General features: G+C 42.1%; 1 protein-coding gene across 1 annotated transcript in view; it reads left to right on the plus strand.

Moving 5' to 3' along the window:
- Nucleotides 1-1,285: 1,285 nt before the first annotated feature.
- LOC140479499 (uncharacterized) overlaps nt 1,286-26,837 on the plus strand; it is a 60,366-nt gene continuing 34,814 nt past the window's right edge. The window contains exons 1-5 of the mRNA XM_072573329.1: nt 1,286-1,590; nt 13,847-13,983; nt 24,264-24,401; nt 24,568-24,673; nt 24,766-24,866. Of these exons, the coding sequence (XP_072429430.1) occupies nt 1,286-1,590; nt 13,847-13,983; nt 24,264-24,401; nt 24,568-24,673; nt 24,766-24,866 (787 nt within the window). The remainder of the gene's footprint in view (nt 1,591-13,846; nt 13,984-24,263; nt 24,402-24,567; nt 24,674-24,765; nt 24,867-26,837) is intronic.

Below are 26,837 nucleotides of genomic sequence, written 5' to 3' on the forward strand. Positions count from 1 at the left end.
TATTCACTTTCCACCACCAAGAATATAAGAAACACCCAAGTGGCCAGTGACAAGCAGTGCCCTTCACATCAAGGGCAATGCTGCATGGTCAAACAGTGAAGGGGAGGGTATGGCTTAAATCAACATAGAGTTGGACGGGGAAATAATACACTCCACTCCCTGCGGTGCCCACCTCTCCCTGAACAGCTCAAGGGAATTGGTGGACACAGTGTGCTCTTGCTCCAGAGAAACTGGGCTCTAACATAATCGCAGAAGAGGGGCAGGCTGTCAGCCCTAATGACCCCCTCCACGGTCCACTGCCTGCACCTATTTATGACCAGCTTGGCCAGGCCCAGGAGCAGACCCACGAGGGGGTGTTCAAACCTGCACTCCCCCTTCCGTACTGGGTGCCCAAAGATCAGGAGTGTGGTACTGCAGTGCAACCAAAAACAGAGGAGAAGGTTTTTTTTTAGAAAATCAAAAAGGGAGTTCAAGCGCCCACACCCAATATATACATGGTCCACAGACTCCACAGAACAAGCAGTTGAGCTGGGAGTCCGTGAACCACCGCAATCTGCAGTTGCAGGGGACCGCCGCATGCAACACCCTCCACCCCAGATCCCTGAGAGAAAGGGGGAGGACCCCTGCATAGAGAGCCCTCCACTGGGAATCTCCACCACCCGGTGGCAAATGGGCATGCCAAGGCATGTCCAGGCGGTGGATGAGGGAAAGGAGGTGGACAGTGTGCAGCAGCAGTTGATACAGGGCCCACCTTTTTATGTCCCGAAAAGGGGCAAAACTAAAACTCTGGAGGTGGCTCAGGTTGTGAGCCACAGGCTTCCACGGGAAGTACGGGACCTTGGGGCCAATATGAAATTCAGTCCGGGCAGGGGTAAGCACAGACTGGATTCCTGAGCATCCGCCAACAGTGCACTATGTTGGGTCCAAACACCGCCATTTTGAGGCGTCGAATGGTAGTGGCCACAAACCGGAAGTTACCCACTGCCCTGCTCGCCTATATCCTGCGGCAGCGCCCAGCCCAGGCCGCTGGCGCCCAGCACGTCTCCGACCCTGGTCACCCTCGCCACCACAGCCCACTGCTCCAACAGTCATTGAACCCACGAGTAGAGTGGTGCAGATTCTTGAGCAACGGCTCCTTGACGACAGCCGCTACTCCTGCCAGAGGATAGGCATCACGTGATTCAACCATGTTCCAGACAGTGATCAGTTCCTGGTAAAAGACGGGCAGTGTCCTGAAGGTGACATCCAAACCATCACGGTCGATGAACAGTAACTGCGTGTCGTAATGAGGTTATGCACCAAGCAGAAAAAAAGATGTCGCGAGGGCGCAGCACCGAGGAGGATGCTCAATGTAAAGGTATCGCTGCAAGGTCTGAAGGCGGAAAGTCGCCACCTGGGTGCAAACTCACATCAGCGACTGACTGCCCTCCTCAATAGGAAGACTCAGGACCTGCGCAGCGACAGTGTGTCTTTTTGTCCCAGAAGAAGTGAACCAGCGTTCTCTGGATGTCAGCAACAAAACCAAGAGGAGGGGCCAAAGAGACCAACCGGTGTCACAGCATGGCGGCCACCACGGGCCCAATCAATTACGTAAGACATCAATTTTATTTTCTCAGAGCCAGCTCTGAGTGGACAGAACCTCTGACACTCCTTTTTATTTAAAAATTTTTTTTTTAATATTCTTTTCTTTTTAACCCCCACACTACCGCCTAACTGCGGTAGTGCTTATTTATTCCCCCGCTCCCATGTTGTGTGTGTGCAGGCGTGAGACACAGTGAAAGACACAAGGTGCACGAACCTTTATTCAGTTTCCACCACCAGGAAGAAAGGAAACACCCGAGTGGCCTGTGACAAGCAGTGCCCTTCACATCAAAGGGCAATGCTGTGTGATAAAACAGTGAAGGGGAGGGCTGGGATTAAATTAAAATAGTCGGAAGGTGAAATAATGCACTCTACTCCCTGCGGTGCCCACCTCTCCCTGAAGAACTCCAGGGTGTCGGTGGACACTGTGTGCTCCTTCTCCAGAGACACCTGGGCGGAAGAGGGGCAGGCAGTCGGCCCTAACGACCCCTCCACGGCCTGCTGCCTGGACCTGTTTATGGCCAGTTTGGCCAGGCCCAGGAGCAGACCCACGAGGAGGTCTTCAGACCTGCCCTCCCTCCTCCGTACCGGGTGCCCAAAGATCAAGAGTGTGGGACTGAAGTGCAACCAAAAGCAGAGGAGGTGGTTTTTGAGAAAATTAAAAAGGGAGTGCAAACGCCCACACCCAATATATACATGGTCCACGGACTCCACAGCGCCACAGAACAAGCAGTTGGGCTGGGAGTCCATGAACCACCGCAATCTGCGGTTGCAGGGCACCGCTGCGTGCAGCACCCTCCACCCCAGATCCCTGAGAGAAAGGGGGAGGACTCCCGCGTAGAGAGCCCTCCACTGAGGATCCCCACTTCCCGGTGGCAAATGGGCACGCCAAGGCGTGTCCAGATGGTGGATGAGGGAGAAGAGGTGGACGGTGTGCAGCAGCAGTTGATACAGGGCCCACCTTTTTATGTCCTGAAAAGGGACAAAATTAAAATTCCGGAGGCGGCTCAGGTTGTGGGGCACAGGTTCCCGCGGGAAGTACAGGACCTTGGGGCCAATGTGAAATTCCATCCGGGCAGGGGTGAACGCGGATGGGATCCCACCGCACACCTGAGCATCCTCCAGCTGGTGCACTACGTCTGATCCGAGCATCACCGTTTTAAGGCATCGGATGGTGGTGGCCACGTACCGGACGTCTCCCGCTGCCCTGCTCGCTATGTCCTGCGGCAGCGTCCAGCCCAGGCCCCCGGCACCCAGCACGTCCCCGACCCTGGTCACGCTCGCCGCCACAGCCCTCCCCTCCGACAGCCACTCAAACCTGCGAGTACGGAGGTGCGGATTCCTGAGCAATAGCTCCATGACGACAGCTGCTACTCCAGCCGGAGGGTAGGCGCGACGCGATTCGACCATGTTACAAACAGTGATCAGTTCCTGGTAAAAGACAAGCAGTGTCCTGAGGGTGATCTCCAAACCATCACGGTCAACGAACAGTAACTGCGTGTCGTAGTGAGGTTACGCACCAGGCAGAAAAGAATATGTCGCGAGGGCGAACCACCTAGGAGGAGGCTCAACGTAAAGGTATCGCTGCAAGGTTTGAAGGCAGAAAGTCGCTATCTGGGTGCAAACGCACATCAGCGACTGACTGCCCTCCTCAATAGGAAGACTCAGGACCTGTGCAGCGACAGTGTGTTTTTGTCCCAGAAGAAGTGAACCAGCGTTCTCTGGATGTTGGCGACAAAACCAGGAGGAAGGACCAAAGAGACCAACCGGTACCACAGCATGGCGGCCACCATGGGCCCAATCAATTACGTAAGACACCAACAAGCTTAATTGATCATTTTTGATATCTGGGAGGCCCATCCTCCCAGTCTGGAAGGTAAATGCAATTCAGTCAATTTAATTGGGGTTGATTGCAAACCAGATAAAAGAATTTGAACCAGCCATTCACTCTTCTAAATATTTACTTAGTAAGAAATAGAGGAAGTATTTGCATAGGATACAACAGGCAGGGTAGAATGTTAATTTTAATGAGGGAAATTCAACCTAACCTAAAGATCAGAAGCAACTCCCATCTATGAAGGTCCTGATTGATTCTGTCGAATAAATGGGCAAAGTTGGCTTTAAATAGCCGATCAAAAACAGGAGTAATAAATATACCAAAGTAGAGAGAGCCCTCCTGCGACGATCTAAAGGGGAATCGAGATCCGCCCTCAGGACCATGCACTTTCAGGAGACCACACATGGGCATCGCCTCTGATTTTGCAAAATTGATGTTATAACTCGAAGTCACCAAATAAATTGATGCATTGTGTCTTAGAGATGGTGGGAGGAGGCCACGTCTATGTGAGTCATTAAACATACTAAGCTTTGGCCCTGACAACATATTTATAAATTCCTTATAGAATTCACTGGGGAGCCCGTCAGCACCCAGTGCCTTTTCATTCTGGGGCTGCCTCACTGCCTCCTGCACCTCTTGCACTGACAACAGGTCTTGAGGAGACTCTTGTTCAGGGGTCACTCCTGGAAGGTCCAAATTCTTTTTAAAAAAGACTCCGCCCTAACCTGCCCACGCTCTCAGCTTTCAGATTGGTATAGTTTTTAGAGTAAAATTGGTAGTGAGACTGTTGGGTTTGATCAGAAGACAAGAGCATTATCTGCATACAATGCAATCTTATTTGACTTCATCCCCACTTCTGGAGCAGTTATATTGGGATCCCTACATATTGCCTCCACCAGCGATTTGATCACCAATGCGAAAAGCAGTGGTGACAAGGGACAGCCCTGTTGACTGTCCCTACAAATATTAAAATGACTTGACCGTACACAGTTGGTGAGGACCGTGGCAAGAGGATCACTACACAAAATCTCCACCTGCCTGATGAAGGTCTCATCCAGGCCAAACCGCTTTAAAGTATGAAAAAGATATGGCCACTCGAACCTGTCAAATGCCTTTTCTGTATCTAAGGAGATCACCAATCCCTGTACCAATCAATGTTGACATACTTGGATCATACTAAGTAATCTCCTGACGTTATCCGTTGATCTGCGACCTTTTATGAAGCCCATCTGTCCTCCTTAATAATGGAGGGCAGTATAGTTTCTAGCCCTAATGCTAGACTGGATTGTAAAGTCGATATTCAGGAGTGAAATAGGCCAATAGGAAGCACAGTCCTCTGGGACCTTCCCTCTTTTAAGAATGAGTGAGAAAGATGCCCACCTCTTAGAGATGGTGGGAGGAGGCCACGTCTATGTGAGTCATTAAACATACTAAGCTTTGGCCCTGACAACATATTTATAAATTCCTTATAGAATTCACTGGGGAGCCCGTCAGCACCCAGTGCCTTTTCATTCTGGGGCTGCCTCACTGCCTCCTGCACCTCTTGCACTGACAACAGGTCTTGAGGAGACTCTTGTTCAGGGGTCACTCCTGGAAGGTCCAAATTCTTTTTAAAAAAGACTCCGCCCTAACCTGCCCACGCTCTCAGCTTTCAGATTGGTATAGTTTTTAGAGTAAAATTTCCTAAATGCTGCATTATTCCTTTTAGGTTAAATTTCCAGTGTTCTCTGATTAAATTAATGGCTTGTGGCAGGAGAGTCCTTTTCCTAGCAAGGTACCCTAGGTACTTGCCTGGCTTACCCCCATGCTCAAACAACTTCTGACTTACAAATGTAAGCTCCCTCTTGGCTGTAGGTGTGAGCATGGAGTTCAGCGTGGACCGAAGCGCAGTTTAACCAGCAAGGGCTTGCCAAAGTATGCCTTTTCAGTTACTTTCAGACATGTCTCAAGCAAGTATTGCTGCTCACCCATCTGCTGCTTATTACTGGCTGAATAGGAGCAACGAATTCCCAAGCATGGGCATTAGCTGTTTCCCAAAGAATGGGTGGACTTCAGGATGGGCCTGAACTCAGTCGAAAAGAATTCAATAAACTTGCTCTCCTTGAGGATGAAGGGGTCCAGTCACCAATGCACTTGAGCATACCACAGTATCCTTAATCTTACCGATTAAATATACTGGGGTGGGATCAGAAATAGTGATATTGCCAATTGTACATGACGCCACCAAGCGCAGATGTGGTATGGGTATCAGAAAAAGTTCAATCCTGGTATGGCATTTATGTGAGTTCGGAAAGAACGTGAAGTCCCTGCCTGTAGGGTAAAGGTGCCTCCAAACATCTACCAACCCCAATTCAGCGCACAAATCCTTAATTGTTTAGTTTGCAAAGAAGATATTGGCGGGCCTTTGGACAATCTGTCTACCGTAGGGTTGACTTGACAACTGAAATCACCTCCTACGACAATATGTTAAGGTGTAAGGTGAATAAAGTGCGTCTGAAGAAGGGCTCATGCCTGAAACGTCGATTCTCCTGCTCCTTGGATGCTGCCTGGCCTACTGTGCTTTTCCAGCAACACATTTTCACCTCAATAAAGTGCGTCTGTCAAGAATTTAAGTTGATGGGCCGGGGGAAGTAAACATTTAAAATCCCATATTCCTCCCCATGTATCAAAGCTTTAAGGATTGCAAATCTCCTGTGTGTGTCTTTACTACACTCTAATAACTTAAATAGGAGATTCTTTCTAACTAAAATAGCCACCCCTCTACACCTCGTATTGAAAGATGAAAAATAAACCCGGTCATGCCCATTCTGTTGCAGCTTCAAATGCTCTGCATCATCCACATGTGTTTCTTGTAATAAGGCAACATCCACCCTCTCCCTTTTTAAGGCTGGAAAGTACCTTCCTCTTGACAGGTTAATGGATGTAGGTTTGCTTGTTGAGCTGGAAGGTTCATTTCCAGATGTTTTGTCACCCTACTGGGTAAATCTACAGTGGGCCTCAGGCGAAGCACTGTACATGATTCCTGCTTTCAATTTATATGTTTGGGTTTCTTTGAATGAGTAAGGCTGTGATTCGGTTCTCTAGTAGTGGGGTTGGGTCTATCGCCACTTGTTGGTAAGTGTTGGTATCTACAAGTAGTGCATTTGCTTTTTCAATGTAGTCTCTTTGATTTGGAATGACTGTCAAGTGTCCTTTGTCTGCAGGTAGGATAACAATGTTTTTATCTTCTTTTAATCTTTCCACTGCTTTCCTTTCTTGTGTATTGAGTGTGTTTCCTTCCTTTTTTCTGCTTAATGTTGGTGCGACTACCTGTCTGATGGCTTGCTGGGTTTCTTCTGTGCGTTGGTTGTCTTTTAGTGTTGTTTCTAATACTTCTAAGAAATCTTTCTTGTCCACATCCTGGCAGTTGTAATTTAATCCTTTTACTAAGATAGCTTTTTAAGTGTATGTTAAGGGTGGGTCAGATAATTTTTTTTATCCAAGCTTCTGTGTTGTCAGTGTTGTTACTTTGTGTAAGTTTGTCTAGTTTCTTCTGCAGGTATAGTTTTGTTCTAACCCAAACATATAAATAGAAATCAGGAATCATGTACAGTGTTTTGCCTGAGGCCTACTGAAGATGTTACCGAGTAGGGTGACAAAACCATCTAGAAATGAACCTTCCAGCTCAGTGAGCAAACCTACATCCAGAATCTCAACCTGAGCTACCAATCTTCTCAAAACTCGCTAAGACTCCCCTTAATATTCCAGGTGCACCACTTAAACACAACCTTCGCCATAAGCCTCTATAGCACCATTTAGACTCCAGGGAGGAAGAACCTGAACTACAGATTGCCGAGCTTTAACGCAAAAGAATCCACAAAACCCAAAACCTACAGCTGTATTCCTGATGAAGGGCTTTTGCCCGAAACGTCGATTTTACTGCTCCTTGGATGCTGCCTGAACTGCTGTGCTTTTCCAGCACCACTCTAATCTAGACTCTGGTTTCCAGCATCTGCAGTCATTGTTTTTACTTATAATCATTCCAACTGCCCTTTCAAATCCTACCAGCTAGGGTCACACCACATACATCAACCACCCAGTGGAGGACAGAAAAACACCAAGAGCAAGGTTAGTACTATAGACAAGTCAACCAAAAATAAATGCCACCCCTTCCTTAACATAACTTAGAGATTAAAGATAACCACTCTATCCATCCTAGACATCATTTCACACAATATATTCCCAGAAAGGAGACTCAACCAAGTCCCTTTTCAAGAACAAACCAGAACAGCTCTGTCCTCTACGCCTGTTCGGCCATTTCACTTGAGTCAACGTGTCCACAAAGTTCTTTGCTTTATCTGGTGAGTCGAGCAAATGTTTGGATCCATTATGATTGATCCGGGGCACCGCTGGATATCCTAGAGAATACTGGATCCCAAGCGCTCTCAATCTCCTCTTGACGCCATTGTAGGACTGCCTTTTCCAGACCACTGCCACAGAGAAGTCTTGAAAAAACATGATCCTGAAGGTGTCACATATCAAAGCCCTCGGGTCCCTCCCCTGGGCTCTGGAGGCTTCCATGACCCTCTGTTTGTCTTTATAATGATGGAACCTCACCAGGACAGGGCACTGATCTGCACCTGGCTTTCATACTGCAATCCAGTGAGCTCTTTCAATTGATATCCTTCCCTTCTCATCCCCCAAACCAAGGAGTTCTGTTACTCACTGCAGTATTCTGTGCCTCTGACCTGCTCTTGTATGCATGGTATTTATATAGTTGGTCCAGTTTAGTTTCCGATTAATGGTCACCCGTGGGATCTTGATTCTGGGGAGATTTAGTGATGGTGATACCATTGAATGACAAGTGAAGATGTTTAGATGATCTGTTGTTGGAAATGATCATTGGCTGGCACTTGTGACACAAATGTTACTTGGCATTTGTCAACACAAGCTTGGATATTGTCCATATCTTGCTGTATTTGGGCATGGACTGCTTCAGTATCTGAACGATTACAAATTGTACTGAACATTATGCAATGAAAGGCAAACCTTATGACTTCTCATCCAATTTTGGAAGGAAGGTCTCTGATGAAGCAGCTAAGATAGTTAGCATGAAGACATTATTCTGGAAAAATGTTTGCAATGTGTCCTGGAGCTGAGCTGGTTGAGATTTAATAACCATAAGCATCTTGCTTTGTGCTAGGTATGACTTTCTAATCAGTGGACAAGCTCCCTCCAATTCTCATTTATTTTTGGTTTGGTGAGTGGCACGGTGGTTCAGTGTTTGGCACTGCTGCCTCACAGTGCCAGGGACCCAGGTTCAACTCCCAGCTCGGGCGACTGTCTGTGTGGAGTTTGCACATTCTCCCCGTGTCTGCTTGGGTTTCCTCCCACAGTCCAAAGATGTGAAGGTCAGGTGAATTGCCCATGCTAAATTGCCCATAGTGTAAGGTGCATTAGTCAGGGGGAATGGGTCTGGGTGGGTTACTCTTCAGAGGGTCGGTGTGGACTTGTTGGGCTGAAGGGCCTGTTTCCGTACTGTAAATAATTTAATCTATCCCCTCTCTTGATTCTGTGAAAGCATGGTGCTTATGGAGCTAACCACGTGACAATGTTTGCCAGGTTGTTTCAAGGATTTGCTTAGAACATGTTTTGTTTTGCAGCATTATAAGACATACAGCAGATATGAGGCCATGTGGCCCATTGAGTCTGCTCCACCATCAGTCATGACTGATAAGTTTCTCAACCCCATTCTCCTGCTCTCACCCTGTAACTCTTGATCCCCTTGACAATCAAAAGCCTATCCATCTCTGTCTTAAATATCCTCAATGACTTGGCTTCCACAGCTTTCTTTGTCAATGAATTCCGTAGATTTACCACTCTCTGGCTGAAGTTTCTCCTTATCTCCATTCTGAAAGGTCTCTCCTTTATTCTCAGGCTGTCCTAGTCTCTCCTATCAATAGAAACATCTTCCTGATGTCCAGTCTGTCCAGGCCATTCAGTATTCTGTAAGTTTCAATTCGATCCCCCTTCATCCTTTAAATTTCATCAAGTATAGGCCCAAGTCCTCAAATGTTCCTCCTATGTTAAGCCTTTCATTCCTGGGATCATTCTAGTGAACCTCTTCTGGACCCACTTCAGAGCCAGTACACCCTTCCTGAGGTATGGGGCCCAAAATTGCTCACAATACTGCAGTATTTCTGACAAGCTGCCCAGTGCATCAAAGATTACCTCATGAATTTTCTGACAAAGCTAGTATGTATCCTTTACATCTGAGTGAGCAAGCTGTTCTTCTGCCCCAACTTATAAGCATTCGTGCCCAATAGATATCACCTACAAACCCTTCTTCTGACCCAGTCTTTGAAGTCTTTTGAATATCAGATGAGGAGACAATTCATTGTTTGAAATTCTGTGGTCTTATCCCCACTGACTGTGAGTTATTGGCTTTCTGAATAACTGAAATAGAAGAGTCGAGAGAGAGCTTGGAAAGCATAAAAATAGAAATCAGAGCTGAAAGCACTTTTAACTCAGGGTAGGTAAATTGACAGAACAGTCAGAAAACATGGAGAAATTCAGTTAAATAAAATCACTCCAGTCATCTCCTCCAGCACCCATGATATTTGCTCAGCCACTTGCTTTCTATCAAGAATATACTCAAAACACTTGATTGTCTCCTAGAATCTATGACTGTTTAATACATGACTGCAGAGATTAGATTTGATCCTCTGGTTGTAGGATCCCTTACCCCTACCTGCCTTTCTACTGTTTGGCATGCAAATAATCTTTTGCAGCTTCACCAGGTTGGTTTGCCTGGTGCTGCTCCTGGCTTGCTATTGTGCATACTGCATTCAAATAATGTTGATCCCCTGACTTGATGAATCTCACAGAACTTCATTAATACTCCAGTTTGAGTCACTAGATCTGTTCGAGACATGCTTGTTGCCACATAACACGATGGAGCATATCCTCAACAGGAAGTTGGGATTTGGTCTCCACAAGGACTATTTGGTAATCACTCCTACCTATGCTGTTATCGATAATGCATGCATATAGGGTAGATTGGTGAGGGTATGGTCAAATAGGTTTTGTTTTTTGGTTCCCTCAGCATGCAGACCCATTCTGGTAGGTGTGTCTTTCAGGACTCAGCCAGCTTGTGTTTCCTTGCCCGTGTTTGTCCTCATGCAATGATATTTCTTGGAGTTCGAAGTTCACATCCCCTTCCCAACTGAATACACTGTGCTGTCACTTCTGGTAATTGCTTCTTCCTGGTGAGTTAAGACATACCCATGGATGATGATAGTGGTGCCTGGGATATAGTCATATACTCAAAATCATACCTTAGAGACAATGTCAGGCTTTTGTATGATTAATCTGTGGGACAGCCTGCCCAATTTTATTACAAGTCCCCAGATATTGTAAGGAGGATTTGCATTCGATGCTAGGTGGTTAGCTTAGTTTCATTCCTCTTCCACTTTGTCATGCATTGATCCAAGCAAGTGGTTGCAGGCCATTTCAGGGGACAGCTAGGTCATCTGCATTGCTATAGTTGTAAAAAGGCCACACCAGGTAAGGAGAGGTGTAGCAAGCCAAAGAGATCTCTGGAGAAAATCCCAAGTTTTGGAAGCAATATGTCTGGCCTTGCTACTGATGGATCACATTTTTCCGTTTTAGAAAATATTTAATTGATTCTTCTTCTATCCTTTCCTATTAAAAGTTAATTTAATGTAACTTTTATGAGCAGTTTTCCTTCAAATACAGTTCGCACTCTTCAAAGTGTTGAAGGCCATCAAACTGGGTTCCAATGATTCAGCTTTGCCATCTCCTAGCAAAATGGTATAACTTGCAAAAGATAATGCATTACATCATGCATGATAACTGGATGCCCAAAATATACAAGAAATTTAATCGACTGACAGTTATGCAAATCTCACAACATAAAAGCAGAAAATAGGCTGTGTCACATCATGGTTTTGTTCAGCAATTCAGATTAATACATAATTTTAAAAGAAACTTTAAAGTTGGTATATGGCCACTAAAGGATAAGAAAGATTAACTTGCAGGTAATGTCAACGGAATGGTATGTATATTGAATAACTGCTTTCTTTAGCTTTTATTAAGTAATCTAACAAATTAGACCCTTTTCTAGATAGTAAATTTAGAAACTATATTTATAGAGCTAGAGCATAATGGAAGAAAATTATTGGAAAAACTAGTGAAACCAAAACCGAATGCATGCTCCAGGATACTACAGAAATTATAGGTGCACCAGTTTATATGTACAAAAGTTGCACAGAAGGGGGATAAACAGCTAATGTTGTTCATATCTATAAAAAGAGAATAAAATAGGGATGGCACGGTGGCTCAATTGTTATCACTGTTGCCTCAAGGCACCAGGGACCTGGGTTCGATTCTGGTCTTGGCGACTATCTGTGTGGAGTTTATACGTTCTCTCCGTGTTTGTATGAGTTTCCTCTGGGTGCTCTGGTTTCCTCCCACAATCAAGCAGGTGAGACGAATTGGCCATGCTAGGTTGCCCATTGTTTTCAAGCATGTGTAGGTTTTCGCATTAGTCTGAGGTAAATGTGGAGTAGTAGGGGAATGGGTCTAGTTGGGTTACTCTTCAGAGGGTCGGTGTGGACTTGTTGGGCCGAAGGGCCTGTTTCTACACTGCAGGGATTCTCTGAAAACCCTGGAGCTATAGATCAAATTTGTTTTAATTTTGTTGATTGGAAAGGTACTGGAATCTTACTAAAAGTGATAAAAGTATTTTGAGATTGAAAATGTAATTTAGTGAACTTTAAAAGGTTCAGTCATGCTTCACCAAACAGAGGACTTTTTGAAAGGGAAACAGAAGATGGATAAGACCTATGCAGTAGATATCATCATGTGCTTGGCTTTTGAAAAAGGCATTATAAAGGTATCATTGTAGGTTTATGACAATAGTTAGGGCATATGGAATCGGAAGATAAAAAGCGAAGTAAATGGTATGTTGTTTAAAATGAAGAAGAATGTTTTCTGACGATTGGTGACTATGCATGTTCACTCTCAATTCATTGGTGCATGCAATATCAAGCAAATTTTTGAAAAATTAAGAGAAGTTCTACATGTTTAACACATTATTTCTCTTAACCAATATGCTGTTTCATTAAAATTTTGTCATTAATTGGTATTTGTCACTCTTTGTTCAACTTTATTTGAGAGATATCACTGCTAATGCACATGCTCTTTGGTGTTAGCCAAATGCAGACAGTAAAGAAAATTGAGACTGGGGCAAAGGGTACATTTGATGAAAGTAGAATGCAATGTTCCAAGCAGATCAATGTTGAGATCACTACTGGTTGTAATTTAAATTACATGATTTGGATAGTGAAATAAGCGATAAAGATGGCAGATAATACTGAGGGTATTGCAAACCCCGAGGGAGGATGCTGCATTCTCCGAAGAAAGCATTATAAAACTTGGTGACTTAAGCAATGAAGTAGCAAAATGAACTTTAACCTTGATAAATGTGAGATGATGTAGGAAAGGCTGGAAACTGCATACATTAGCAAACTAACTAGTATATGGTTCTGGAAATGTAGGTGAACAGATCATTAAAAGCAGCATCACGGCCTTAGAAAGCAACAGATCACCAGGGTTATTCAAAAGTACTGAAGATATCTTTAAATTTAAGTCAGGCACTATTTACATTGCACTTGCATACCTCACACAGGTCTGGCTCATACTATTAAAATAATATCAAAACACAGGATCAAGTGCAAAATCTATTTTCAAGAATGGTACAAAAACTGAGAAAAAACAGCTATTGGGAGAAATTGAGCAAGTTGGGACTGATTCTATTAAAAAAGAGAGAATTAGCAGAGATGTGTTGGAGTTGCTTACAATTCTGAATGTATTAGATATAATGCATGTGCAAATGCCTCCAGTTGTGTGCTGAAACCAAAATTGCAGGATGTAAGTATACTAAAGTTATAAATAAACCTAGTACAAAATTAACCAGAGTGTGGTGAGAATGTAGAACTGGTTGCAAATAGGAAGTTGTTGAACTAAGTTGTTTAGAGGCTTTCAAGAATGAAGTTAGATGTACACCGAGCAAAGAGATGCTGCAAGGCTGAGGTAAGGTCTTTGGAATAGGAGACAACTTGAGAAATATAACCATCATACAATGGGGTGAATAATCTGTACTCTATGCAATTTCACATTTGATAATGAAGAGAGAACAAATTTCCTCATGTTTGCAAGTCTGTTGAAAAATTGTATATATTTTGTATAATTGATAGTTATATGGGACTTTGTGTATTATGGGATTTAGTTTTAATTGCTCTAATTTCTTTCATACTGCTTAGAGATAAGGAGGGTGGACGTTAAGCCTTCAAGGGGAGTGTAATAAAGTTGGAACACAAAGGAAAGAATGTAACTATAATTAGCATTATTTTTCCTAATTCATAGGGATAAACTATGGTGCAATATGCCTGGAACTCCTTATAACTATATTGAAGTCATTCTACAAAAACTTGATGGCACAAGAAAATTTATTAAGACTGTTAATATTGAACCACTTGAGTATCGAGGATTTGATCCTGCAGGTAGGATACTGAGAGTTTGCAAGGTGTGATGTTAACACCTAAAAGTGCAAGCAACTATTTCAAAACCATCACTTATGTCTGCCGCAAACACATGAATGCCAATTTTATTGTAGAATAATCTGACTTGAGTAGGGAAAGATATTTCGATCTGAATTTGGTTCTAAGAAATTTCTTTCCCTTCACTCATCCATTGTGATGTCACATTTAGAGGCATGAAATGGACATTCGTGCCATACTAGTCCATAACTACCATGGTGAGAAATGTACATAGTAGTAGTAGTAGTAGTGTAGAGAGAGAGAGAAAATGAGATGTCAGAAAAATTGTGTCATTTGCACTAGTGAGTGGAAAAATGTGTTGACCTTCTTCCAACAGAGTTGGACACTCTTCCAGATGGCAAAGATTGTTTCAGTATGGGTGGCAATCTCAGACCAGGTTGGAGTGGTCTGCTCTCCACCATTTGCCCTGTGGAAGAAGAAATTCTACCATGTATACGGCTCCATCCAGCAGATGTTTGCAAGGCAGGATGCTGAGTTGCCTCTGCCTACCATGTCTGAAGCAAATATCAGGGACCGTGCAGGGCTGCTTCAGACTGACAGCACTTGTTCAGGTGCACGATGGCCTTTTAAAATATGGTGCCAGTGGCAGGAATATCAGTCAGTTAATGTGACAAGTTTGGTAAGCATTGCAAGAAAACTCACTTGGCCTCACGGTGAGGATCATTCTAGCAAAGTTGATGTGATTTGCGTTTTGCCACAAAGAATGAATTTTCACTTTGGTTGGAAAGATATTTTTGGTTGCTTGTTGATAAATGGAGAGGTATGAATTGATTCTAAAGAAAATGGGAGCATATGAAAGACATACTATGTTGTTTGGGAGGTAAAGTAGCCTTTGTATATGGTTCTTAGGTGGATCCAGTATTGGAACTTCGTGAACCTTGCAATAATTTGGCCATCCTGGAAAGCCATGTGTATTGTTGGTGGCGCATTGCCTGGATTTCCTCCCCCTCCTCATTTATTTCATTTTCTTCCATCGCCTCCTTGTCATCTTCTACATCATTCTCCTTTGAATTGCCTGAAGCTCTACATTTTGCAGCTTGGTTCTCCTGCAGATCTCATTATTCAGTACTGTTATGACCATTTCTGGAGACTGCTACGTTCTGAAGAGCACCTCTAGACATGTCCAGGCATCTGCAGCACATCTGACACGTCAATGACATGCTTGAGAAAGGGACACATCTCTTGGATTTCTGAGTAATGTTGTCAATCACATTTTAAAAGGGTATCCCTGGTGTCCAAGATTTCAGCCAGTTAAACTAGTTTCAGATCTTAAAATGTTTCAGAAGGTAAACTGCTGCAGATTGAAAGCATCAAAGTAGCTGCCTGGGTCCAGCTGATAGTGGGACTTGTTTCAGCAGGCTAGCACTTGAAACAACTCTGAGCCTGCTAAGAGATGAGTGTTTCAACATTGGAGAAACTTTATCCACTGCCATGTAAACCAAATGCCAGATGGCTGCCTGTGCATTGTATCTATCTTCTAATCCCTTCTCTCTCTCTCTCTCTCTTTCTCTCCCCTGTGCAGCTACAAGTCTATGTATAACAGGTTATTGGTATTCTCAGCTGAAGCTGCTTGCAGTCACTTAAGACTATCAAAGCAACAGTACCTTTTAAAAGCTTTTAAAGTGATTAGGAATGGGCAATAAATACAGGCCTTCCAAAGACACTTTAAAAACATTTCATTAGTACACATGCTAATCTGATAGGAGAAAGTGAGGACTGCAGATGCTGGAGATCAGAGTCAAAAAGTATAGTGCTGGAAAAGCACAGCAGGTCAGACAGCATCTGAGGAGCAGGAGAGTCAACGTTACAAGGATAATTTCTTCATCAGGAATTTGAACATTCCTGAAGAGCTTATGCTCAAAATGTCCATTCCTCCTGCTCTTCGCATGCTGCCTGACAGGCTGTGCTATTCCAGCACTACACTTTTTGACCGCTAATCTGATAGTCAGACCTCCAAGCTACTGAGGTGTGGGTGACATCTTCAAAATGTTGAAGGAATCTATATGGTTTAGCTCCTTAAGTCATTCCAAACAAACACTTTCCCACAAGAAATGAGCTGAGCATATTAAACATTTGTGATTTTTTTTCGCTTATGGTTTCAGCATTCTCAATTGCTACTGCATCCTTGCCTTGTTTCACTGGTTATTTTCAGAGAGTGCAAGAAACCCTTGGATCTGAAGTTCAAGTTGAAAATTCATGTCATTCTAATTGCTCATTATGTCATAATGGCTCAATCTAACTTTTCTAAGTGGTTGCTTGCTCACAGACTAACACATAACAGTGTGGAAGACAGCAGGGTAAAGCTGCTTTCCTGATAAACTACCAGTTTTTTTGTGATATTTTTATTAGAAATTTAACATTTGTACAAGTTTACATCAAATGTACATCAAATGTAACAAAACCCGTATTCGTGCGGGATTCTTCTCCCAAGGGGCCCCGGACCAGCCAGGTTCGTAATCTCAATTAAATAAAAGCCCTTGTTAGGATAGCTGAAATATCTGTATTCATATAATTCAAGAAGGGCTGCCATGTTTTATAAAATAATTCGGTCTTTCGGTGCACCTTATTTGTAAGGAAGTCAAAGGGAATACATTCCATAATTAATCTGTGCCAATTTGAAAGTCCAGGGGGGCCCTCAGCCACCCAGTTTACCAAAATATTTTTCCTTGCACAGAAAGAGAGAATAGAAAATAGTCTCTTCCCATGCATATCCAGGGAGGGAAGGTTCAAAAAGCCCAAAAGGAGAGATACAGGGTCCACTTTAATTTCCGTTCCTAAAATTTCTGTCAGGGCACTTGCTACTTTAGTCCAGTATCTATGGATCTTATGACAGGTCCATAGACAATGTACAAGAGTACCCACCTCTATTTTACATTTGGGACACATTGGAGATGCCCCTACCTTTAAATTTTGCCAATCGATCCGGTGCTATATGGGCCCTATGAAGTATCTTCAGCTGGATAGCCTGAGTTCTGTTACAGATGGTGATTCTTCTAGCGTTTTCCCAAATGTCATTCCACGTTTCTATAGAGATTTCTAGTCCCAATTCCTGATCCAATGTTTTAAGCAGATTGTCCATATCTCCCGATACTTCATCATGTAGTAAATGATAAGCTGCCAGTTTTAATGAGCCAGGTAAAAACAATGACTGCAGATGCTGGAAACCAGATTCTGGATTAGTGGTGCTGGCAGAGCACAGCAGTTCAGGCAGCATCCAAGTAGCTTCGAAATCGATGTTTCGGGCAAAAGCCCTTCATCAGGCTTTATTCCTGATGAAGGGCGTTTGCCCGAAACATCGATTTCGAAGCTACTTGAATGCAGTTTTAATGAGCCACCCAGTCTCAAAGCTGTATGCACGTACCCTTTACTATCCAGCTGCATAAGTCAGTGTTGTATAATGACGATTATAAAGCAACATTAAAAGTGGACATTTTGCTTGCTTTATATTGGTTTCAAGAACTTTTAAGAAAGTAGTTATTTACCCATTAAGGTAAATTAAGGGATTCTCCTAGCAATGTAATATAATGGCCTGCTGTAAGGAAGATCTCTATTTGCACAATTATCTTTGGTTGTGTTTATTAAGCCACAATACCAAAGGGAGCACTTTTCAAATGTTTATGTACACTTTGTCAGTGCCAGTTGCTTGTAATAAGATGGTTCAAGTTAGCCATTCTTCAGCCTGTTATTGCTCAAATACTAATTCTTGTATCTAGTCTACTTATCAACTGCCTTCTCTGGAGAACAGGCTTCTGAAAATTCAATAAACTGTGATTATGAATAATTAGCACGGTTCAGTAAGTGAAATTCCCAACATCCAATGGACACAGATGTGAGTTGATTATGTAATATTCATTTTAGGACACATTGTCTGGTAAAGTACTATTTATAAGCAAAACAGTAATTTGAAAATATTTAAAGAGAAAATAGTTACCTATTGTGTGACCTGAGCCCATATTCCTTACCTTTCACTACCAACTGAGCTAAATTTTAAACCATGAGTCTTCATACAAAGGAACAAATAAAATATAAAAGGTTCATGTTTAAGGTATGGTTATGTAAAGCAAGCTGTGAGTGCCTGAGCAATGTAATTTACAAGAATGGCATGTAAACAAATTCTGAAGTCCCAATTCTGAACTCTCACCACTGATTACTATGAAATTCTTCCTGTCGATGGCAAGGGTGACAATGTTCTTTATCTTGTTCTTTTTGTCCAAGCTGCCTAACCTCTACTTTAGCTGTAGGGTAATTCAATTATTGAGCAATACTTAGTTTCTGATCTCAGTACAGATAATTGATTGGTGGGTGCTGAAAAACCATCCCCATATCTCAATCCTGACACCCACCACCCCGTTCTCTGAGCTCCTTACAACACCCCTCCTACCATCACCCACCCATCATTATGTCCCTCCTCGATCTGAAATTTCAAGTGGCTATGGTACTAGCAACAGCCACAGCATCTGGATAGGCTGGAAACTCTTGGTAGGTGCAACCTTGAGGACTTTAATTCCGGGGGAAAGTTAATTCCTTGCTTCTTCAGAGGCACAACACTTAAAATCACTCATGGGATGTGTACTTCAGTGCATGGCCAGCATTTGTGGCCCATCCCTAGTTGCCCTTGAGAAGGTTTTGGTGAGCTGCTGCCTTGAACTGATACAATCCACCTGCCATAGATATACCTACAATGCCATTCAAGAAGGAATTCCAGAATTTTGACTTTTATTCCTTCTTCTTTAGTGCCACTATTTTGAAGTTAGGATGGTGAGTGGTCAGTGATGTACAATCAATGACTTAAAAGCCCTGATACATTAAAGCTGCTTTTGACAGCAGTGGAGAGGATATTTGGTGAACAAAACAGAAAGTCCAGTTTTTTTTCTTTCTGCTGTTTTGCCATTTTGCTTCCAAGCATATTTCCTAACCAAAAGCTAGCCTGCCATAAAAGAAACTTGATTATTGTTGCATTGAAGATATAAGGAGAAGGGAGGGAACATGCACCTTGATTGTGAAGGGTGGTCACTAATCCCTACGTAAGGGGGAGTCATGGACTTTGAGGAAGCATTCATACTATCTTTTCCACAAGCAATAAAAACACGTTTTTCACAAAGCTGTGCTTTCCCGTTAGCTGCCATGGCTTAAGAAACCAGTGAATCAGAATTACTTTGAAATCTAGATTTAATATAAGGTAGAGTCTCATTACCATCTTTAAATGGCCATCATTACTCTTGAGTGAACTGATCATCAACCAGACTATCTCTCCTCATCCCATCCCTCATTTCAACTTTATTAAAAGAAAATGGGCATGTTGGAGGAAAGTAAAATTTAACATCCCACCCAAAACAAGAAGTCACTTTTTTGAGATAAAATTACACACATGCTTTGGATGATCTATGTTATGATTTCCTTTGCACTTAGCTTGAGTCCCAAGTTCCTATTTTCCCATATGTCCAGAATCCAAGGGCTGGGTGTTTAGTGTTAGGAATGGAATTCAACAAATGCACAATTTCACATCAGTCTGCCTGCTGTTTCCTCAACTCCATTCTGTCTCTAAGTCATTTTCCATGAGATGGATTTAAGGGTGAAGGTATAGCGTGGCTACCAGCCTACATTCAGTGGGTAGCCAAGTGTCCCAATTAATGGTCTCTTAAGCCCTGGGATTTCTGAGTGACCATGCAACAGTAAAGTTTACTAGCCAGCAACTGACACATACACAGATCTGGACAGTGTTTAGAAGCCCTATTTGCCTTGCTGAATCTAGCAGTAGACAGGCTGCCCTTTGAGGAGGGGACCTGAAATAACTGCACAAAGGTCAGTATTCTATCATCAAGTCACCCTTTATTTACATGTGCATAATACACTGACTGTGACCAGCCAGCTCAGAGTCAGAATCTCCTGTTTATGTCTGTCAGCCAGGGCTCCCCAATTGGCCCAGGTTCTCATAAAGGATCTCATACTCAATAAGATCCACCTGATCCAATGACTACATACACACCTCTCCCCAATCCAGGGATGTAGGCCTGTCTTGCTCTGGTAGCTTCTTCTAGGCTGTTTTAATCCAGATATGGTTTCTTGATTGGACTATTGCCCATCTCTTGTGTTCAGAGCATCTTGGGAGTTTCCTCCTCTTCTCGTGGTAATGGTATCGAGGCTGCATCCATCTGACTCTGAGGTTTCCTCAACTCAATACGGATAGGAAGAACTCACTGTTTCTGACAGGCTTTTCTGAGGGGCCAGCTCTTTTGCGCCTGCTCCTTTTGCAAGGTAGCGGCTTTCAGGTGATCCACTTGCTTGTTCAGGACTGCCTCATCTATGCAAACTTTGTATGTCATGGCCCTGACCTCGCCTCATACCTATGCAGGGCCATTTCCTTGGTTCCTGCACCAAACTTCTTCCCCTGAAGTAAACTGTCTCTCTCACTTGGAGAAAGCATGTGGCTGGCATAGCCATTCTGGCTATCATACACACACATTGATTTGCACAACCCTGAATGAGATGCTGAGAGACCATTTTTAGCATTGGTCATGTAATGGAGTCCAGGGTTTACCCATCCATTCCCACAAATGTGGAGGCACTGCTCACAGCAATTTTTGTCCTTGTTGGCATTCTGGGCACTGTCTCACCAATGCAACTGTATCCAATCCTGAAAAGTATGTGGGTATTTAATTAGGGATTCACTCAGACAGCTGTTTTCTAATCAAAAACGTTGAACCAATCAAGGTGAATCTTTCTCCACTAATTCGTGAGCTTGAACCTCTTACTACAATCAATGACAAACATCAACTATTTCTTATAAGACCCCAAAACCAACATCATACGGTGTACATTCTCAATCTGACCAAGGCCTTGTGCAAACATAAGGGTTAGAATCCAGAGTGAATCTTGTTAAAAACTGATTCTGCATCCACTGATACAGCTGCACCAGTATTGACCTCCCATGAAAACTGGGTGACCATTTAACCAGTCATTAATTTTAATTGCTTCTGATTTGGAGGTTTCCAAGCAATTTTAGCTCTGGTGGACTTCCCAGAGCATGCACTCCCCTAGATACCGGCCTATGAGTTCTCTTACTCAAGTCAGGCCTTATAGGACTCCTTTGCTGTCTCAAGTCCACAGACTGACAGCAACTGTAATGACTAGTTGGCCCAGATCCTGAAGAATTTTTAAGCAATTTGGCTGAGGCTCGGCTTTGGTGTGGGGTTTTGATGTGGGCTGACCTAGGGTCCCTCTGCTCAGGATATGCCCTGCATGAGGCTCTGTGATTGCCTACCCTCAAGTGGTATTCCCCAAGCTCAGTCAGACAGATGAGGGTGTCCACTTCCATTGGGATGCCCTGTGGCTCCCATGTTCCACTTGCCACATTTTCTAATGACAAAGCCAATTGTAGTGCCTATTCAAAGTCCAATTGGGCTTCAGCTAGTAGGTGCATGGTAATGTCATTAATCCCACATACCAAACGATGTCTTAGCATTTATTCAGGATTAACCCAAAATCATCTGACTCTACCAGTTGTCCTTACCTTTTCAAAAATCCTTATACTGATTTCCCTAGTTCTTGAATAACAAATAAAACCAATAGCTTCTCAGAAGTAGACTAGGTTTGGAGTCGTAATATTCCTTAACCAAATCAGTCAACTCTTGGAAGACTTTAATGTCTGGTGCCTCTGGCAAAGTTAGACCCTAATAAAATGTTGCAGGTATGAAAGCAGTCAAAACCATTTCTCAATGCTTTTCATCTACTCCAATGTCATTTGCCTGTAAATAAAATCACATTCTTTCCATACACTGGGTCCAGTCTTCATCGGCTGGATCGATCAAGTCAAGCTTCCCAAATAAAAGCATGATGCCAGAAATGCTTACCCAACTCAAAGACGACTTGTAAGCGAATGTTCTTCAGGTGTGTATAGTCAAGCTGAAAGCCCTCTGAATAGAACAAGAATTTTGAGAGCCCTCGTGTCATCCTTAATTGCAGTTTCTTTGTCATCTATCCATAGGTTCACTGTTCAAGGGAAAATCTCATTGAGTGATATTTTTAAAATATGCAGGGAAGTTCCTGCCCCAGATGTATTTTGTGTTTTAATGCATCAGTGCTAAATATTTGACAGCAGTGTAGAAATATTTTCATCCATTAACATAAAAATGATATAAAAGAATAGGCATTTGCACAAAATAGACAAATCATTATTTAACATTAATTCTTTTAAGTTGTTTCAAAATTCAAGCAGGGAATAATTTGCGAAGTTGTAGCACTATTGCTCTACTGATACTAGATGGCTGCTTTTCTGGGTACATATTCTTCAAGGGATAGTCAAGCACAATATACAAGAAATGCAGTCTTTTATGGGAAGAGAATAGCACTGAGAATTCACAGTTGCCTTCATTAACTCAAGAACAGATTTTGAGCACAGATACAGGGATTTGTTTTTCTAATGTGGGGGATGTAGGCTTTGCTGGCTTGGCCAGCATCTGTTGCCCTTTCTTAGTCACCCTTGAGAAGGTGCTGGTGAGCTCTCTTCTTGAATCTCTGAAGTGCAGTCACAGGAAACAGTGATATATTTCCAAGTACAGATGGTAAGTGGTTTGGAACTTGCAGGAGGTTTTATTAACACGTCTGTGCTGTCCTTGCCATTCTATATGGTTTTGGGTTTTGAAGGTGCTATCAATGGAGTCTTGGTGAATTTCGGTAGTGCATTTTGAAGATGGTATGTACTGTTACAACTTTGTGATGGTTATGGAGACAGTGCATGTTTAAGCGTATGGCAACAATCAAGCTGGCTGCCTTGTCCTAGGTGGTGTCAAGCTTCTTGATTATGGTTGGAGCCGCATTAATCCAGTCAAGTAGAGAATATCCCAACGCACTTCTGACTTGTGGCTTCGAGGTGGTGGACAGCCCTTGGGGAGTCGAGAGTTATAGAATTACTGCTGCAGGATTCCCAGCATCTAGTACCCGTAGTATTTATATGGCTAGTTTACTTGAGTTGCTTTTCAGTAGTAACATCTAGGTTAGAGTGGCGCTGGAAAGGTACAGCAGGTCAGGCAGCATCTGAGGAGCAGGAAATCGATGTTTCAGGCAAAAGCCCTTCATCAGGAGAGCTTTTGCCCAAAACGTTGATTTTCCTGCTCCTCGGATGCTGCCTGACCTGCTGTGCTTTTCCAGCATCACTCTTATCTTGACTCTAATCTCCAGCATCTGCAGTACCCACTTCTGCCTAACAGTAACACTTAAGATGTTGATAGTGGGCAATTCAGTTACAGTAATGCCATTGAATGTCAAGGGACAATGGTTAGATTTTCTCTTGTTGAAGATGGTAATTGCTTAGCACTTGTAGCAAGTAACCTTCATGTCATACTTGTCAACCCAAGCCTGGATGTCGTCTAGGTCTTCTTGCATTGGGACATGACTGCTTCAGTACCTGAGGAATTGCAAATGGTGCTGAAAATTGTGCAATCATCAGCAAACATCGAAACTTCCCTTTGATTGGATGGTCATGTAGGCAGCCGATGATGGTTGGACCTAGGACTCTACCCTGAAACTACCTTGAAACTGAAAATGTTCTGGAGATGAATGATCATCAGCAACCACAACTGACTTCCTTTTGTTTTTACTAGATATGACTAACCAGTGTAGCTTTTTTTTCTCCTGATTCCCATTGACTCTAATCTTACTAGGGTTCTTGATTCCATGCCATTAAATGTAGCCTTGATGTCAAGGGCTGTCGCTCTTTCCTCCCCTTTGGAGTTCAGGCTTACTGCAGATTTGCCACCAAATAGATGTTTTAAGCACACATTACTTAAAGTTTGATTCAAGGAAGATGAAGATGAGGCTAGACTTTTTATTCTCTCTCTCTTTTGATTAGATGAGGACAATTATGAATACACAACAAAGATTTTTTTTTCTCTGTTTTACTACATACGTATTGTACATACATATGGCTGTGTTACGTAAGCTTTCTTGGAATACTTGATATCTTGAAACAGTGTCACAATGGATCAAGTGTACATTTTATCTTAATTTATCAATGGGACATGAAAAGGACAGAAATCTAATTGAAATAGGTCCTTTCATAATCTTTGCTTCTCTGCTCAAGTGGCACTGTATTTGCCACTCAAAGTCTGGAGTTTCGAGTTTCATTTACTCATCCTATTTTGGGGCTATAGTAAACAAGGAAGAAAATCAAAATCACTCTGTAGTAAAATTGATTTCCATTCTTATTTTGAAATTCATCTTTTTAGCAATCAACGACCAACATGGCTGCAATAATCATCTATGCATGAACAATGGAAAGTGTGTTATGGAACCGGAGAGTACTCTAGGATACGTTTGTATTTGCTTCTCAGGATATTCTGGAGAGAACTGTCAACATTTCATTCGTAAGTATTTCACTAGAAATTTTCAATGTAATTTCTTTTTCGATGCAAGTAATGGAAAAAAAAGCTTAGCTTACTTTGTTCATATTGAGTTCTTGATATTACTTATTCTTTGCATTTTGGTGAAGGAAAGTAATTTCTAAATTAGCATTTTTGTTTCTCTCTGCAGACACCAATTCTCCTCCATCTTCATTTCTAACTTCTGGATGTATTGTAGTACTGTTTCTCCTCATTGTTATAGGTTTCCTTATCTACTTGCATTTTTTCAGGGGAAGGTAAAAAAAAATTCTTTTAATCTTTTAAAGCCATTTCTCAGAAAGCATGAACTGTGAAATTATTACTTTAAACTTTTTCTTCAACATTTTAGGAAGCGTGATACCACAGAAAAGCCAACAAGGAATCAAAAGCCACGTTCAAAGGCATTGCCCAAAAGTCCTAAGTCCAAATCTTCACAGCCTTCAGATTCCAGTTACGATGATACTGAATTTCCTACAGAAAATGTACAGAAACAATTACATTAACTACCTGTTAAGTACATTGGTAAAATTAACAAAATGTAAGGGCACTTGTTTTTTTCATAATCTTGCAAGAACTTTCTTCAGGTGAATATAATGTGAAATGCCAAGACCTTTGCAATAGGTTTCATTTGAGTATATTAGTGAGTAAGAAAAGTACAGCTAAGCACTGAGCACAAACGTTATCAATAAATATGGTCATAGAGATCTGTTCAATGAGCCATGAATGTAATCACCAATATTAACAGAATACCTGACTACATTAATCAATTCTGCTTTATTCACATCATACATTTCAATATTCATCTTCGGTCAGACTCTCTCTTTCTTTTTACTAATCTACCTGAAGTATGATACTGATAGAGTACTTTAAGATGCATTAGTTACGAATTGTTAGAAAAGCATGCAATCAAACTATATTTCATTTCAAGAATTACATTCTGCTCCAAAATCTCTGCAAGTTCTTTACATCGCTTCAAATATTCTGTCGTTTTCCTAATTTTCGATAGGGGCTCTGGTTTCCTCCCACAATCCAAAGATGTGCAGGTTAGGTGAATTGGCCATGCTAAATTGCCCGTAGTGTTAGGTGCAGGGGTAAATGTAGGGGAATGGGTCTGGGTGGGTTGCTCTTCAGCAGGAGGGTGTGGACTTGTTGGGCCAAAGGGTCCTGCTTCCACACTGTAGGGAACCTAATCTAATCTAATCTAATCCTATTCAAAAAACATCCTTTATCTTGCAGTTTTCGCTGCAAAGTCAAGTAAAATGCCTTTAGTTACTTGGATACATTCCACTTTTATGGAACCAGGGAACCTTCTAATTTAGACATATATAAGAAAATGAGGCGCTAATCTGAGAGCCAACAGTGTGAACTGTAGTTAGGTACAGAGATGTTTCAAGGGTGGACAATGTAAAATCATGGGTCAGAATAAGCACAGTTAGGAGAAACCTGGATAATTTTTTTAAGTAAGCATCAGGAGTAGAAAACATATTTTTTAAATCTCAAATTGCTGAATATTGCAATAACTATAGCTTTTAAATGTTTCCAGGAAGGAAGCAGCTCTGCACGTGGAATACGAAAGGTAATGCATTGTGAAAGCTGCAAAATATTCCAGTATTTAAGGAATTGGAGCTACAGTAAATGTCAAATGCATCTCAGTCTGAGTAAACAGGCCTAAGCTTGGCAATTTCTCTATAAGTACAACATACTTTAATGTATAATTGTTATGCACTTAGTCACTCTTAGATTTGGAGATAAGTGAACATTTACTTCCTTTCAGATAAAGTCTCACTCCATCACATGCACACATTTTCTCTCAAATGAACATTGGCAGGAAAGAACAAAAATAATGTTTTATATTTCAGTCAGTAAAGTTTGGCAATTTTTTTTAACATCAAAAATTTTTATGAAGTATTGGGATTCACGAAAATGTAATTTTCTAAAACCTATTTCATAGAAAATTAAAGATTATTCTCTGATCAGCCATTCATTAATTTAAGACTTGTATTTAGACAATGCATGAGGGTTTCCATTTGGAAATCAGGCATATACTGACCATTCTGTTTATAAACAACTCATCAAAGTTAGTCAGTAAAATCATTTGCAAAAGTTAATCTGCAAGATAATTGAGGACACTATTCGGAGAATCATTAGCCAATGGACTGAAAACAACCACTGTATCTCTCATTCATTAATACAATATATATTGTGGAATATATTGTATCATGGCACATATTCTGGGATATCTCAGAATGAACTAATAACACACAAGTTTTGTGCGCGATGCAGTTCACTTGTTCAGGAAATGCTAACCCTATCCGAGATATGATCTGCACAACTCTTGCAATAGATGTGATCTGTGCTGTAGCATGTTTAAACACATTTTGGATAGATTTATACTGCAAAGTTCAGCTGTGCCTGGACCTA

This window comes from Chiloscyllium punctatum, chromosome 7, assembly GCF_047496795.1.
Source record: "Chiloscyllium punctatum isolate Juve2018m chromosome 7, sChiPun1.3, whole genome shotgun sequence".
Classification (NCBI taxonomy): Eukaryota; Metazoa; Chordata; class Chondrichthyes; order Orectolobiformes; family Hemiscylliidae; genus Chiloscyllium; species Chiloscyllium punctatum.